General features: G+C 40.9%; 2 protein-coding genes across 2 annotated transcripts; both read right to left on the reverse strand.

Moving 5' to 3' along the window:
- Positions 1-3,026: 3,026 nt before the first annotated feature.
- On the reverse strand, positions 3,027-7,606 carry LOC136445202 (SCO-spondin-like). The gene is made up of 4 exons (XM_066443069.1): positions 7,413-7,606; positions 6,803-6,929; positions 6,287-6,419; positions 3,027-3,232 (listed from the first exon to the last, which is right to left on the reverse strand). The coding sequence occupies exons 1-4, from the start codon at positions 7,604-7,606 to the stop codon at positions 3,027-3,029; spliced, it is 660 nt and encodes a 219-aa protein (XP_066299166.1).
- A 678-nt stretch (positions 7,607-8,284) lies between these two features.
- LOC136445442 (uncharacterized) lies at positions 8,285-14,143 on the reverse strand. Its single transcript, XM_066443467.1, has 6 exons — positions 13,808-14,143; positions 13,148-13,285; positions 12,546-12,725; positions 11,810-12,169; positions 10,851-11,033; positions 8,285-10,151 (listed from the first exon to the last, which is right to left on the reverse strand). The coding sequence occupies exons 1-6, from the start codon at positions 14,088-14,090 to the stop codon at positions 8,854-8,856; spliced, it is 2,442 nt and encodes an 813-aa protein (XP_066299564.1). The 5' UTR covers positions 14,091-14,143; the 3' UTR covers positions 8,285-8,853.
- Positions 14,144-15,920: the final 1,777 nt, after the last annotated feature.

The raw sequence follows: 15,920 nt of genomic DNA on the forward strand, positions 1-15,920 counted from the left end.
TGTTATTGTATTGTGCTGCTCGACTGGGGACAGTTTTGACATCCTTCTAACAACTGTTCAACAATTCTTCAATACGTAACTGAAAAAAGATAGGTCAATTGGGAGCATCAATTTTCCTTGTTGAACATTGATGAAATCAGATTTGTGAAGGAACGTTGTCTAAAGAGTTATAAGATGAAATCAGATTTGGGAAGGAACGTTGTCTGAAGAGTTATCAAGCAATCCTGCCCGACCATCTATGACACTGGCCGACTATAGGTCAGTTTTTTCTATGTCCAGCGTTTGTGACAACTTTATATTTTGCAAAACACTTCTGTGAAAATATCAAGGGTTAGATTTCAAGAAAGGGTATTTTAGATATGACATAAACATATCTGAAAGTTATGATGAACTGTAATGTACAACGTAATGTCTTTCTTAGACTACGCTGCGAGCGAAGTGGAAACTGCACACTTTTCAAAATGTGATGTACTAAAGGGTTTACTTCATCATTGAAATATTTGGAACGTTATGTTGCATACGATCATGAAATGATGAAATTCCAATGTAAAACCTTAAAACGGATATCTATGCGACTGTATTAAATTCCTAATATCATGTAAGTTATTACGTTTATTAAGTCTTATCTACATATCAACATCATGCACAGATTTCTTTGTAAAGACAAAGTTGAAATGCTTTGGGTCTGTATGGAGGTAGCAATTACTTCAACCTGAATGAAATTTTCTATTGCTAAGATATCGTGTCTTTAAAATGTTTTGATAAGGTGACATTGAAGCAAGTAACAGTGGCTTCTTGCAACGTTAAACTGTTTGCAAGCAGATTTGATATGCTTCATAATCTATTTATATAGAAGGCTTGTATCTGAAGGGAAAAATGTACAAAAATACATCGTCTTTTAACTTGTAATAAATCTAATTCCCAACTTCCACATATCTTTTGTACTTAACATGTTGGATTAATGATTGCAATTTGATGATTGCGCTGTAAATATTGTATACAGTGTTGCTATTCATTTTGTGTAAACCTGTCATAGGGGAAACTTTGGAGAATGGCCTTTAGCCAAATCTGTATAAACAGCACTGATAAGATAAAAATGGAAATATAATTACATTTTGCTGAATTCCTGATTTTCCTTGTTCATCGTGAAACTGTATACCTCTTCCAGCTACGTTTATTTGAATTCATGCATATAAGTACAAGCTGTCCAGTTGAAGTAACACTGGGAACTGAAGTGGATTCTTCAACGTTTAAGCAAGACTTTCCACGTCACTTCCAAATATCCGATCTTAAACATCAACTATGTTGTCTGCTAGAAAGACAATCTCATGGACAAACTGTCCAAAAAACGCTGCACATTTTTTGTCCATTTTCATTTCTTTATGTCTTTATCGAACTTTTCCATTTACAAAATGGGTGAGATACAATACAGGTGATTTCTCTTCTAGTTGCCTTCCTTCATTTTGATCTTTTTTTCATGAAAAACGAAATGCATAAACCTTACTATGCAAGGAAATCGTGTATATCGACATTGGCACAACTGCACCGACGTGAAGAATATCTACTGTTTGCTGGGAGGATGCCAGGTCACATGCAGTAATTGCCGGGGGCACATAGCGGTCAATCCCAGGAGTCGTTATCTTCGCACACAGTAAAGACAGGGTATTATGGAATCGGCGATGTCATGCATCTAGCCTGACTAAAATCTGTCTCTGTCTCCATCTAGCTGGTATAACCACCCTTCGGCGTAAAACACACCAGCTTCGCAGGCACGCGGAACGATAGTAGCTGGTTATATTACACTGGACGACCTGTCACACCTAGCCTTATTACACTGAACAGCCTGTCACACATAACCTTATTACACTGAACGGCCTGTCCCATATAACATTAGCACATCAAGCTGCAAGCGTTGTTTAAAGCCATCCAGGATGCCCCTACTGTACTTGATGCTAACGAGTTCCTCTCTACGATATAGTTCATGGAAAAAGGACATTCTTTAAAGCTATCTTGCGAGGATGCCTATACTGTACTCGCTAACTTGGTGGTAACGAGTTCCACTCTACGATACAGTTCTTGGTAAACATGAATATTTGAACACTTCAATCCTAGGTTGACAACTCTGGTACTTGCAGTCGTGACTATTTCTCGTGCTCCTTACAGCCCATTATCCCCTGGTGGTGTGAGAGAGAGAGACACAGGCTTCCTGGTATCTGACAGTTTACAAATACCTTCTTGGAAACTAAAAGTCTTACGAGCAAAGGTTCTATAAACCTTAGCCCAAAATGAAACTTTCATCGGGGAGACAGTCGGCAACAAGCCCAGGCTTTTGGTGGGGCTTTACAAGGACCATATAAAGGCAAATACGCCAATCCTCCACAAGCTGCAAGGACTTGCCAACATCGTGTTCAGAAGCTACATGTACCTTTCCTCACAAGTCCCTGAAAAGCAGCATGTGTTCATTGATGATTCTGCCGTGTAGGAAGCCGTCTTTTGTAAGTACAGACTCGACATTTGGTCACTATTTGATGGTATATTGGATGAAGGAGTTGATTTGACACTTGACATTTGGCAACCATCCGGAGCCGCAGTCACTTGCCAACTGCATAAAGCTTTTGGAAAATACCTGTTGGCAGTGGTATACAGCGTTTGGAAAATCAACTCAACGTCGTGAAACACGAAACAGCTGGTAGAACAAACAGGTCGGGTTCCATAATGGATGCCAGGAGACACTTCGCCATACGCTTATGTTCCTTACATATAGTAATAGAACACACGCACTTCTGCTAAGGTCACATTTGAAAAAACGGGGCCCGGCCGGGCTGTTTGTGTGAACGTAAATTGAACCATTCATATATGAAATATACAAATGGTGCTCCTGATTAATTTTTGCAACTTTGTTTGTGTCTTTATATCATACGTTTTTTTCTCGCAAACCGTCCGACGATAGCAAATTGTGACCTTAGCATTCGTGGGGGCACATGAAAAAGAAATGTATATCGCCAACGATAATGGTACAAACAGTTTTACATGACACATAACGTAAGCGACTCACATGGACAGCGTGTCTTGTTACATTGTCCCTTCTGCTCAGCCAGGCCTGCACAGCTCCTCCCACGCCCGGGGGTGGGGGTGGGGTTGTCACAGCTCCGATGCCTCACCCGTAACCCCAGCCCACACGACTCCGAGCACGGCCCCCACTCACCCCACTCACCCCAGCCACCGTCAAGGACTAGACGAAAAAAAGAAGAAAAACAACAACATCTAGTCGATCTTTTGCACAATTTTAAACATAGCAAAACCTACAATACGTGAAACAGAAAATAAGGTGTTTATGTGTGACTGTATGTATGTGTGAGTGTGTGTGTGTGTGCGTGCTTCTGTGAGTGCGTGTGAGTGAGTGAGTGAGTGAGTGAGTGAGTGAGTGAGTGCGTGTGAGTGAGTGCGTGTGTGTGTGATTGCGTTTGAGTGAGTGAGTGCGTGTGTGTGTGTTTGTGAGTGAGTGTATATCAGACGAGACAATACCGTTTATTTGCATGATCTCAATAGCAAACTAACATGCCTAATTTTTATCACCCTTGAAATATAAAGAAACGGGCAAAGATCATCACTACATGCGCGTATTGGTAAATCTATACATGAAAGCTGCACGATTGCACGAAAATATTCAATTTAACGTACAAAGGGAAATCAGATAGAGTCAGCGGTGTACCTAATGCATGGATCGACATAGAATAGCCTTATTTAACCTGCAGTATATGTCACATCATTGCTGACATGAGAATACGCACTTACATCTACCGATCTCAAAATAGATATGATCATGATGAACTGATATCTTACAAAACATGTTGATAGAATAAGCATCAGTCTAAAAATATCGAGTCATTGAAATAGATACACCTTATGTGATACCCGCGTATCATTATTCGTTTCTATTGTTGTTCCAGAAGCGAAATTTTACCTCGAATTCAAAATAGGAATACCATTGAGAAACACAGACATTATATCATTGTTTACGACACTGCATGTTTCCTATAGGAGACAGGGAAACATGTTGTTTATAGTGTTTTCTTATTCTTCTGGTTCCTTTTAAAAGTGTCCTCGAGGTTTCTCTCTAATCTTTATGAAGATCGCGAGGTAATATATGGGTACCGGGTGAAGACCCTGCGCAGTGTGAATACATGCATGTGTTCACAGCCGAAATACGTGGTCTACTGTTGCATTTTACCCCTCCCCATTTTTATCTCCATAAAAAGTGGAGATAGAGTCTTGGGTGTGTCTGTGTGTGAACCTCTCGATGGATTACGACGATATTTGGTGTGTGGGTAGGTGTTGGAAAGACAAAGGTCAAGGGCGATTTTGGGTCCTTGGTACTGCAGCAGAACTTACGTTTTTTGTATATTTTGACCTGGAAAATCTATGGTCTTATTTTTGTGGGTGTCAGATAGCTTGTGATGTGAGGAAGAAGTAGTGTATGTTTGGGCCCCCTGGCAGCTTGCTCTTGAACTAGGTGTTTTTGTCAAAATCTTCCAAGGAGAATAAGTGAACAAAGGAACGACAGATTTTCATGATATTTAGTTTTTCAGGTAGCTTAAACAGAGATGTACATAATAAAGTGCAGATTATGTAACTTGGGACTTAATTTGCATAATTAATGAGGAAAATCTATATTCGCAATGTTTTCCATTATAGGACTCAAATAACACGTAACACATGTCTTTTATGGCAGGTGAAACATTGGCAGATACCAATTATGCAAATAAATTCCTAATTTGCATAATTGATGCAAAATTGCCGTACCGGTAATTCATCTAAGTGGTAAATGATTGGAATGCCAATATTGCGACATGTGTAAGTTAGTCAAAGGTGTACATGACCAAGCATAGATTATGTAGATGTGGAAGTTATTCACATAAATCAGCACATTTCATGGAGATATGAGGTCTCCGAACTCTTGTTGCCAAATAGTATTTCTCTCCTTATTTCCGGATACGTCTTAAAGTAGATTGAGTCGCACAGATGTTTGGAAGAGATGGCTCTGAGAGGAAATATTGGGTTTCTAGTTGCAGTTTGTGATATCCCTGCTGCACAGTCCCGATAAGACTGGAGATATCAAAACACACACTCTTAGTGGGGTCGTGTGGTGTAACGGCAGGGTGTTTGGCCCAGAGTCCTGGGTTCGAATCCTGTCATGTAATCGATCATGTGCCATTGGGAAAGGCACTTTACACGATGTTTCTTACTCCACCCAGGTGTAAAAACTGGTGCCTGACTTGAACTGGGGAGCAGATAAAAGGCAGTGAAAGGAGAGGTTTAAAGTCCGCCTTCCAATACTGCGCCCTAGGCACTAGTAGATAACAACCCATTGCCCCTACGGCATCTAAAAGACTATGGGGCTACCTTTATCTTTCGCATGTCTACCTTTACCTTTTACATGGTCAGAGGTCATCGGTTGCGGCGAGACAACTTCCGCTTCACCATGAATCTTACCCTGACGTAAGTGCAAGCGGTCTAGGTTCGATCATTTTTATTCAGAACAGAAGCGTTGCAACCAGCGACTAGAATTTGAATTCGAACTTTTTCCTATAACTGAAGCTTTAGCCTAGGCGATTGGTACAAAATGTAGGTAAGTACAATTGTGCAAATTGTGGTAAAAGCATGAAACTTGGTATGATGAATCTCGAGGATGTACGGTTGCTAGGAAACCAATTTATCGCTTCTGTACTAGACTGCGTAGTTTGAAAACCTAACTAGAATCATAAGGCTAGATAGGACGTTAAGCCAGCGTCACACTGCCAACAACCTTCCGCTTAGTCTAAAGATTTGATCGCAATAATATGTTCGAATTTCAGATTCGCCTGAGACTTGAGCGCATGTTTCACCCTGTTACATTGGCCGTGGCTTGGTGATCCGTGAACATCGGCCGATCCCTAGATTTGTGCAGTGATTTAGATGAAACTGGTCGTTTTCCGCTTAAAATATCCTTATGAGCTTGCAGATTCGGGTGAGCTATTTCCTGCTTTGTGACGTAGGCACAATAACTATGCACTGGTGTGAATTTGAGCACCAAGGACGGCACCGTCATGAAGTACTAGTACTCTATTTGTTTTTCTAGAACACTGAAGCTCAAGTTGCAGCATCGTGTTTTTTAAAAATAGTTTTGGCAGTTTGATTCAAATGTAATGAAACTACTCTGTTGCACACGCTACAGCTGGATAACATGTCCTCGTTATGTTACCTACGGTGACGTCACAGACATGTTAAAACACCTCCCAGTCCTTACCCTCATCCTGGCACTGTTGCCCGTGGTAGTCAGTAGCAGCACAGAAGCAGTAGTAGGGCGGGATTGAGCCGGGGCGCTCTTGGCACATGCCGCCATGGAGACAAGGTCGACTGGCGCAGGCCGGCAACCCCTCCTAGCGGACGGGAAAATTATGTCAGCATTCTACAATCTCTAAAAACATGCCAACACTCTCCAAACATGCCGCCATGGAGACACGGCCGACTGGCGCAGGCCGGCAACCCCACCTACCGGACGGGAAAATTATGTCAGCATTCTACAATCTTTACAAACATGCCGGCGACTTCTGTCGATCTGCAAGTTGTATGCATGGCTGACAAAAAGAAAACCTTACACCATAAAAAGCTCGATAAAAACACCAAAAGACGCCATAAACAATCCGGCCCCAAACCTCTGCTTCAAGAGTAGTTGATGGTATTCTCGTGGTATGTGTGAATCTAAACATGATATTGTATAATTGATACGCTGTTGATTTTTAACCGTTGAAATGCTACACACCTCTGCCGGAATGACATCAGTCCGACCGAAGTACTGATATCCTGCGGCGCTGACAAGCGGGACGGAACTGTTGGTCACTACGGCGTTCAGCTCACACATGGTCACCGCCTTGTTGTAGTTATACGAACTGAAAAAATATATATATAACGTTACTACTTAACTATGAGCAAAATCTATGTTTTCACTGGTAGTCATTAATCTTCAAAGACCCAAATTAGCCAATGTTTAATATCGTGACAACGATTTTTTACTTGACATATCGGAGCGTTCTTTTCCACCGCCAATGGCGACGTGTATCATGTGTATTCTACACGTTTTATTACTAAAACTAAAGCAGAAATCGTCAGAAATGAAACTTGCAACGAGGTAGGTATACACCATGTTCGTGTGTTTTATGTGCGTCTGTGTGTGTGTACCTATAGCTATGTGAGTTTATCTAAAAATATGTCGGGACAGAGAGAGAGAGAGAGAGAGAGAGAGAGAGAGAGAGAGAGAGAGAGAGAGAGAGAGAGAGAGAGGGAGAGAGAGAGAGACAGAGAGACCGAGCCACCTGCAGGTCTGTAGCTGGAGAGAAAGAGAAATACTGAGAGGGATAGAGAGACCGACCCACCTGCATGTCTGTAGCTGTAGACAAGCCCGTGCACACGCCAGGACGCTGTGCGCGTAGTCAAACCGGCGCACAACGTGTCCGTCCAGCCGGGCATCCGTGGCCTCAGGGCCCGGCTTCGTGTACGTCCAGTCATACACCGCCCCGTCCGTCAGAAAACACAGACTTGCGATGCTGGTGGCTAGCAAAAACAGCATGGTTTCACAGTACGTGGTGTCTGTCGGTCTCGTGTATGGGGTAGCCTCTTGCGTCGAACCACTGGACTTTAAGAACCCAACACGCTTACCGAGAAGAGAAGACTTGGTGTTCTTGACCGAATTTATATTACAGACTCGCGATTTCTCTCTCGTCATTCGCTGACCAACATTGGGGACATATGCACATATAATTTAAACTATGAAGAAATGCACGACGTTATGCTTTATACACAATAGCCTTTCTCGTTGGTAACGTCGCCTTGTTAGAGGGTACATTGCGTGCAAGGGAAAAAGTGCTTTTCTTTCATCGACAAAACAGTTCAGCTGTGACCAAATCCGTTGCTCAATAGGTTGAGGAACCCAAATGGACACCAGTACACTCTATTATGACTGCACACAATACTTAGCTAATAGGGTATCAAGTTTTGTTTGTAATACGTAAATATTTCATAGTTTGGTCGCAGTTACACAGTTAGGGGTAACCTGATAAACGTGAATGGAATGGTTAACTGGATTTACTTCTATGGTAGCAAGCTCTGAAAGGAAAATACGGAAATGGAAGCTATCAGAAGGTTCATGATTGCTATATGAATAAATCATACATTACGGGCTTTTTATAACGTTAACACTGACAATGTAATGTTACAGACAATAAAGCACTTTTCCATACAAGCAATGACACTGTACATTAAGTTTGTTACACATTGACTACATCTTCACTAACGGCTATGTTTGTGTCCTACAATATGAAAACATGATTTCTTTCTTTTTACATGTAAATCATTGCATTGACATTTACTATCTGGCTCAGAAATAAAATGAGCAAATCCATCTTAAAGACATAATACGGGTACTAAAAAAATTGAGAAAGGAGATACATCTTATCCTTTATGGCAGTGAAATGCATAGATAATATCATGTACAAAATGTCTATAAACTTAATATTCATTTAAACACATTAGACTGAGACAGTTGAGTATTCTCCTCAGATTATGAACAACTAATCTCCAAGAGCACACTTACAAGGAATATGTAAATCTAAAAGAAACACTTCACATTACAAAATTAATATATTGAAAAGTAAGTAAAAAGATATCAAAGTGAACAAATTGCTACATCGATACATTAAATTGATGAAACATAGAAATCATAAAACATAGAAATGTTTCCTGATACAAATTAATAATATCCATGGAATACATGTTCTGTCTACCAAATATTACTACTAACTTCAAGTAGTTTTACTACTACGCCATAACCTGAATACTGTCGTCATCAAAAGTGATATAGTTGTCTGCCAATAGGACAGAGGACAGATTTGGGGTGAACAGAAGAGCAGGAGCGATGAAGTTGAGAGGTCTCAGGTCAAACTTTGTCTGGGGCCTGAATGACAATGTTTTCAGGTCAGGGAGGAATTGGATTAAGTCTCTAAGTTTCACAAGGTTATCATCGTTGCACCTGATGTACTCAATATTGCTGAAATCAAGTCCTTGCTTTATTGTAAGACACTGAACCAGAGATACATAAGGTATGCACCTCATCTTGTTGGTGCGGATTTCTACAGATTCGTCACTGTTTAATGGGCAGGGACCCATCAGTGACTCTGATTGCACGTTTCCTGGCAGTTTGAAGGACTGAATGATGTCAGTTTCTTTTACAACTGTTCGTAGAGAGTGGAGGTTGTGATAGGAAAGATCAGGGAAGGAACTCAGGTCAACTAGGCCATAGGGAAATAAAGACCTCAAAACTTCAGTCAGTGATCTATATTGTTTGGACTCTACTATCATAGTTGTAAGCAGAAAGCGCTGAAAGTCTACCTTTGGATCGATCCAGACCTCTTTTAGGAGAGGCCCTACCACTTGAAAAAGCTTGTCCTCTGGTTCTGGTAACTTACCCAGGAAATTTGCGAGACAGTAACATGTAACAGGGAGACTAGACGCAACTTCATAAAATGATGTAAGATGCTCGCTCATGCTCAACCGTAAGTGGCGATCACTTATTATCTCAGCTACCCAGCGGGCCATCAAGTATTGTCTTATACTGTCATGGACATACATGCAAAGTTGGTCATGACCAGGAGATCTTTCAGTGGGACTGTTTTGGCCTTTAGATCTCTGTAGCCAACCAAAGCTAAATTCAGGCACATCTTCTGCTATGGCTGGTTGACTTTTTGAACCGTGTACGATTTGTTGAATGAAGGCAATTTCACCCAAATGAAGACATTTGCTCTGAAAAGTGTAAGAATCTGGTTGGCTGTGACCATTTTCTACCCAGAAGTCTTTAGCTGAGGTTAAAACAAAGAAGTCCATGAAGTCAGAGAAGGAATTAGGGAAAATGGCCTTCTCGTGCCAGAAACGGCACAAGTAATGGTGGAAATACCTATCCCTGATTATGTGTTTAACTAGTTGGTTGGCACTCCAAGCTGTCCTTATGGCCATCGCTGATGTTGAATCTTTCTGAAAGAACTCTTCCAAACAATGGAGCCACGCCCAAGCATCATCTGGTGTTGGGTACAGTTGTTCAGGAAGTTGAACGGTACATTCTCCTACAGAAAATACAGGATTTACATAAGGTAAAGGTAAATATCACAGCATATAAGTTTCAACTTTACAATCAAGTCAATTTGCATATTAGGCATTACAAAATATCTAATGTGTATGTATTGACACTTTGAAAGGTTCACTGTTCATAGTGCTATGACAAAATTGGCTCTAAAGGTCAACTGTGGAGGTTTACTGAGTCATTTGATATGTACATATCGACTATCTTGATATTCTATCTTTAAGTAAACCTTAACCTCAATTGAGTTGTTAGCCTTGCTTTGTAGTGAATTTTGAGCCTTGCTTTGTTAGTATAATTGACTAGCAGCGTGACACAAATGCTCAACGATCTGCAGCGGCCCCAACGCCCACTTCACCTTTTTCTACAAGTTAGTCTATAAATATAATAACATACAGACTGACCATTCACTCAAACCTGCCCAGGGTCGCACCCGGGGAAGCAACCAACTTAAATATCAGACCATCTATGCCGGTACAGACACATATAGATTTTTGTTTTTTCCACATACAATTCCTGAGTGGAACGCCCTGTCTGGCCCAGTCATGTTTTCTCCCACAGTTGAGACTTTCCCGGCCAGGCTGGAGGCCTGTCCACCTTAGCCGGGTACCTCTTCCCTCTACTTTGCCTCTGACAGGGTCATCTGGGTGAAACCCCTTGGTTGAAGTTGAAATCAAAAACTTACCGTCTTCTTGTGAGCCCCATACAGCAGTGCACATGGGAGGTGGAGTCTCCAGGGGTGTAGGGGGTGGTTTGTACATCTCTAGTGGAGGCTTCGGGAGGCTCCCCTCTTTGGTGTAGCTGCAAGATGGAGCCTCGTCAAATGGAAGCTTCTTCCTTGGAACTTCATTTTCCACGTCACTTGAATCTGAGAATTGATTTGATAAACTTTTATTATCAGACTAGTGTTGAATACTTCCACAGCAGGAAAACATCAGAATTGTGACACCATGACTAGAATTTTCCACTGAAAAGATCAGATGAAGATGTTCATACAAACATACATACATACATATCTACATATGCACATTTACATACATACACACCATGTTGAGAGTATTCCACTAAAATGATCAGATTGTTTATACATACGTATTTACCATCAATATTATACTTATTATTTTGTAAACATGGGTTAGAAGAGCAGGTCGCCGGAACGTATGCGTTTAAGGTCGTGTTTGCATATTTTATGCAACAGCTGTTACTCTGATGCAACGTTGACCAAACAAAACAAAAGAGATTCGGCAGTTATAATAGGTTTCGATAGCAGGGTAATTGCCGTATACGCATTACGTTCCAGCAACGTGCTGGTTAGAAATAACTGCCTGCGACATTTACAGAAATATTTTTGACATGACAGCAAAAAAAGACATAAAACTTGCACTTTGGCAAGCTAAAAGAATACTGACATGGCATTATGAACCTCATATTGTGGCTGTCAATGTATCATTTGTAATGTATACATCTGACAATAAATGTATCATTTATAGAAAAATCTAACAGAGCATACTGAAGCAAAGTCGACCTGTCATTTCCATCTCAAAAATATTAGACTGCCCAACAAACAATGAGCTTCTAAAATTTGACCTGTACTGTGCTGTCTTGCCAATTGTTCTACAGATAGATAAATGTCCATTCAATTACCAGATTCATCCTCCTTTTCCATACTGTGAGATGGGAGGACTTCTACGGAGAGCACAACTTCCTCCTCTTCTGCAGCTTCCATCTCCGGTGTGATGATAGCATCCTTCAGCGCTGCACAGAGTTCTGATTGGTCTCTAGACACAAAGCTTTGCAGAGCCGGATATGTTTCCAAATAAACAGTGCACAACAGAGACCCCCTGTGCACTTTTTTCACTCTTACAAAAGACTGGTAAAAGATTTTGAAAACTTTTCTTTTGATGTTTTTGGTGTATTGTCTCAGATTTGCTTTCAGATAATCCTCTGCCTTTTCAGCTCTGGTATGTGACTGATGTTTCAAAAGTTTTGCTTTGATGTTCAGCGCTGCAAAGGTTAGAAAAAATGAAAAGATGAATTCAAGCTAGCTTGCCGTATGATTTCCTCCATGCAATAAGCTAATAACTTTTGGTTGATTATTGCGCTATTCAACTGCTTTCAGAAACTTTTTCCTCCAAAAGCTGTGAATTTTTGAGTTATGGTTTGAGATATGCATGTACATGTCACTGATGAAGTGAGGTAGCTTGGCCTCATGTGTCTAGAAATGTTTTATCAATACAGTGTATAAGTTGAATATATTGAACATGTATGTTGCAAATTACTGCTTGGAAACTTGAGTAAGATCAAGATTTTGCTCTAGGACTAGCAACTGTCAGGTGTTCAAATTATTTCAGCACAGTGTCACTGAATTTGTTTATCTCACCAAAACTGGTTGACCTCATCCTTGTGTCATTGCTGTGGTTGTCCACTGAGGATGCAGAGGAGAGGCAGCTGGACGACGAATCAGAAACCGTGTCAGGTGACTCCTGACCTTGGTGACTTAACGAGTCTTCACTACTGAGGCACTGTGGATGACGACTCAGGCATAGTCTTATCTTTCTTGCTACACAAAAAAAGAAACAACAAATAAGTTGAGATCCTTGCAGCTCTGTAATAGTGATACATGTAGATGATTCAGACATTTTCCAGACTCGGACTCTTTCCAGAATCTGGGCTAGGCTAGGCTAGATGAAAATGTAGTGTCAGGTTATGAACAGGACTGATATGTCGCATATGCTTTGCTGAAAAATACATGGTCGGTTAAACTTACATTTTTTTGTCATGGGGAAACCTGTTCCAATACTGCAACTTAAACATAGAAACTACTGATTCCCCATCATAGCTATTGTTTCAGTTTTTTTAAGCATGCAATTGCACAGCTTGGTTAACAGTCCAGGTTTGCATAGGAAGCCCAAGGCACTTGGTTTGGATGTACACGTTTCCCTCTCCTTGGTGCTGAAAGTGTTTCCCTCTTGTGTAACATACCTTGTTTATCCTCTGACACCTCACATTTCCAGGTACCACCATCATCACAGTATGACTGGGATGCTTCCAGGGTTGATCTGTCTGGACGGACTTCAACTTCACATTCTGCCTTTCTTTTCCTACCTCTCTGTTTGGATGCTGGATAAAACATAGGTATTTCTAAGTTCTTCCAGACATTGAGAGCTTGTGAACAAAAATTGGAAATAATACACTACATAAGAATATAGGACTAAGTTTTGTCTCTAGATTAAAAAAAATGCAATTAGACCTTCAGCAAGAACTTGGAATGGAGTTATCACATTATTTCATTTCATTAACATGCAGAAGTATGACAATATTTCACAATCATGTGATATTTGTAGACACCTTATTTGTTACCATGTATATATAAAGCAATAATTTTCAGAGTGATCATTAACAGATATATGAAGTCCCCTTGTGTTCAATATATATAACATTTACTTCCTTGTTGATATGCAATTCTAACCAGTTAATCACTTCAGTGGGAAATACCCATAAGTCATGTAACACATTTTGTTTTGTTGAGATACACTGAGAGACATCAATTACTAGAAAAGCACACATGCTAGAGAGAAAGGCAAAATATCATGCTATATAACATAGCAATGGCATATCACAGATGATGAACCATAAGAATACCTGTTCTTCCAGTAACTTCCCTCCAGAGTGACTTGTTCACTTTCTTCAGTCTCTTTAAGAAGCGACAGCAGGTCTTCTCACCCTTGCCTCCGATAATGTCTAACAGATGCCTTGCACGGTCTTGACTTAATGGGCAACTTTTGACCAAGTCATGTTCTTCCTTGGTGATAATTTTCTTTGAATAGATTGCATCTAATATTTGATTAAGTTGGGCTATGTTCATACCGTTAACAATAATAGGGCGGTGCCGAAGCAAGGTTTCTGTGTCTGCAACATTCTGCATGGTGAAGGTTCCAGGTATCACTTAAGATTTCTATATATATTGCTTGTGCTGAAAAATATAATCATGGTACAAATGTATTACATTTATGGACTGAAAAGAAATTGTAAGAACAAGGAGGTTAACCTCCTTGGTAAGAAGAGTAAAAGCAGACGTATTGAAAATCTTAGATGTCTTTTCTTTTTACCTACAAGGCTCTACAAAGCATTCTGCAAAGACTTGGCGTTAAATCAGATTTGAGTGTAAGTGGTGTGGTTCAGTATTGATCGAGTTCTTTTGGGTTCAAATCCTCTTTACTTGGGAATTAAGGCAATTTCCTCACTCCACTCAGGTGAAAATGTATATTCACTCAGGTCAAACGAGTCAGTCCGGTCTTACACAGCCAATGAAATACTGTCCAAAACTAGTGTTTTACGCCTTACGCCGTCTTACCAGTTATGCGATACACAGTAACGGACAAGAAAACATTAAAGGACCCTCTTCACGTTCAAGTTCCGGAAAAAAACCCCCACCATCTTGGGGAGGGGCGAGTTATAACAACAATCTTGACTCCTGAGGCTAGCAAAAACTAGAGTAACTTAGTGGAACATAACAGATCGACATTCATAATCGAACTTGAGTACCCCGCGGTAACACAGGGATGTCACTATCCAGCTAAATTTCCGCTTAAACCGACATCGAACGCGGTTTAGCAGTGGATTAACAATGCGTGACCTTTCGAGTGTGTATTCTTTGCCATACCGACTCACCGTCTTTGGGCGTCCCGAACTTCCCTGCTATCATAACCCGGATTAGCTACAAACCACATAGATATTGTGCCAATACATCTGATAAGTGTAATTGGGGATGAAAGGTTTTGGAAAAGGTCAAAAGGGATTCGATAAACATGGCCTGGGGACTGAGCCGTGAAAAAATGGTCCCGGGCAATTAAGGGGGTTCCCCTGTCAGGGGATTCCCCTTGGTAACGGGCTGTGCCAGCATGCAATTATGTGTGCAAGGGGCGTCACGCCCAAACTGGAGCCGGGTTTTACATGATGATAATAGTAATAATGACGACCTTCATGGTACATTTTTGTCCCACGGAGCTGAGCACGGGTCACATGTAAACAATAGCGTTCTGCTCGTGATATATGGCCTCCGTCGGTCAGTATTGACTATCGTAAAATCCTAATTCACAACAGCCCTACAGCATCGACTATGGATAAACAGCCCTATACATTGTATATACGAGAATGGCAGTCTCTGCCACAAAAATCACATCTGCAAGCTGACTCAGTTCTGTTGCAAAGCTCTTTTCTGCGGATCCGCTTTTCTTCTGCGCTGTGCATGAGTCTGGCTTCTCCTGATTTGAGCTGTCTGGACAGTGTGCATTCCTTCTGCTCAGGAGTGCGAGATTTCTCATAAATTGGCTTTTTTGTTGTTGTTCCATTACGGGTGTTACATCATGCGTTACGGTCGCTAATTCATAATTGGAAGTAATATCGCACCAGACTTGAAGCTACAATTTGCCGTCTACGGTAGCCTTTGATTGTTGCTTTTCCTGCTGTCCCCCGTGTAACGTTATAGCTACAATTCTAGCAAAATAAATGCTCTATGACCCGCCACGGCTACGTCAACCGATCATTCCATGCTCGCGAACAACTTTCAGCACTTCATGGGCCAAACTTCTCTAATGGCTTCTGACTCAGATCATACAGATGACCATATTTCTTTTACGACCAGAACTTTTCGAAAACTTGAATACCCTGACACTACTTCTTTCAGATTTACGGTTAGCTTTAGTCTTTGCCATTACAATTTTCTTTCATACGTTCCATCCCCCCTTCTGGTAGC

Source organism: Branchiostoma lanceolatum, chromosome 11 (genome assembly GCF_035083965.1).
Source record: "Branchiostoma lanceolatum isolate klBraLanc5 chromosome 11, klBraLanc5.hap2, whole genome shotgun sequence".
NCBI classification, from domain to species: Eukaryota; Metazoa; Chordata; class Leptocardii; order Amphioxiformes; family Branchiostomatidae; genus Branchiostoma; species Branchiostoma lanceolatum.

Bases quoted from the DNA above. Each gene is read 5' to 3' on its own strand.
- LOC136445202 (XM_066443069.1), bottom strand. From the start codon at position 7,606: ATGCTGTTTTTGCTAGCCACCAGCATCGCAAGTCTGTGTTTTCTGACG. The intron at 6,930-7,412 runs GTGGGTCGGTCT...ATATTTTTTCAG, and splicing joins CTACAGCTACAGACATGCAG to TTCGTATAACTACAACAAGG. The intron at 3,233-6,286 runs GTAAGGACTGGG...TTTTTCGTCTAG, and splicing joins GCAACAGTGCCAGGATGAGG to TCCTTGACGGTGGCTGGGGT.
- LOC136445442 (XM_066443467.1), bottom strand. From the start codon at position 14,090: ATGCAGAATGTTGCAGACACAGAAACCTTGCTTCGGCACCGCCCTATT. The intron at 13,286-13,807 runs GTATTCTTATGG...TGTTTTATCCAG, and splicing joins GGAAGTTACTGGAAGAACAG to CATCCAAACAGAGAGGTAGG. The intron at 11,034-11,809 runs GTAATTGAATGG...ATCAATTCTCAG, and splicing joins GGAAAAGGAGGATGAATCTG to ATTCAAGTGACGTGGAAAAT.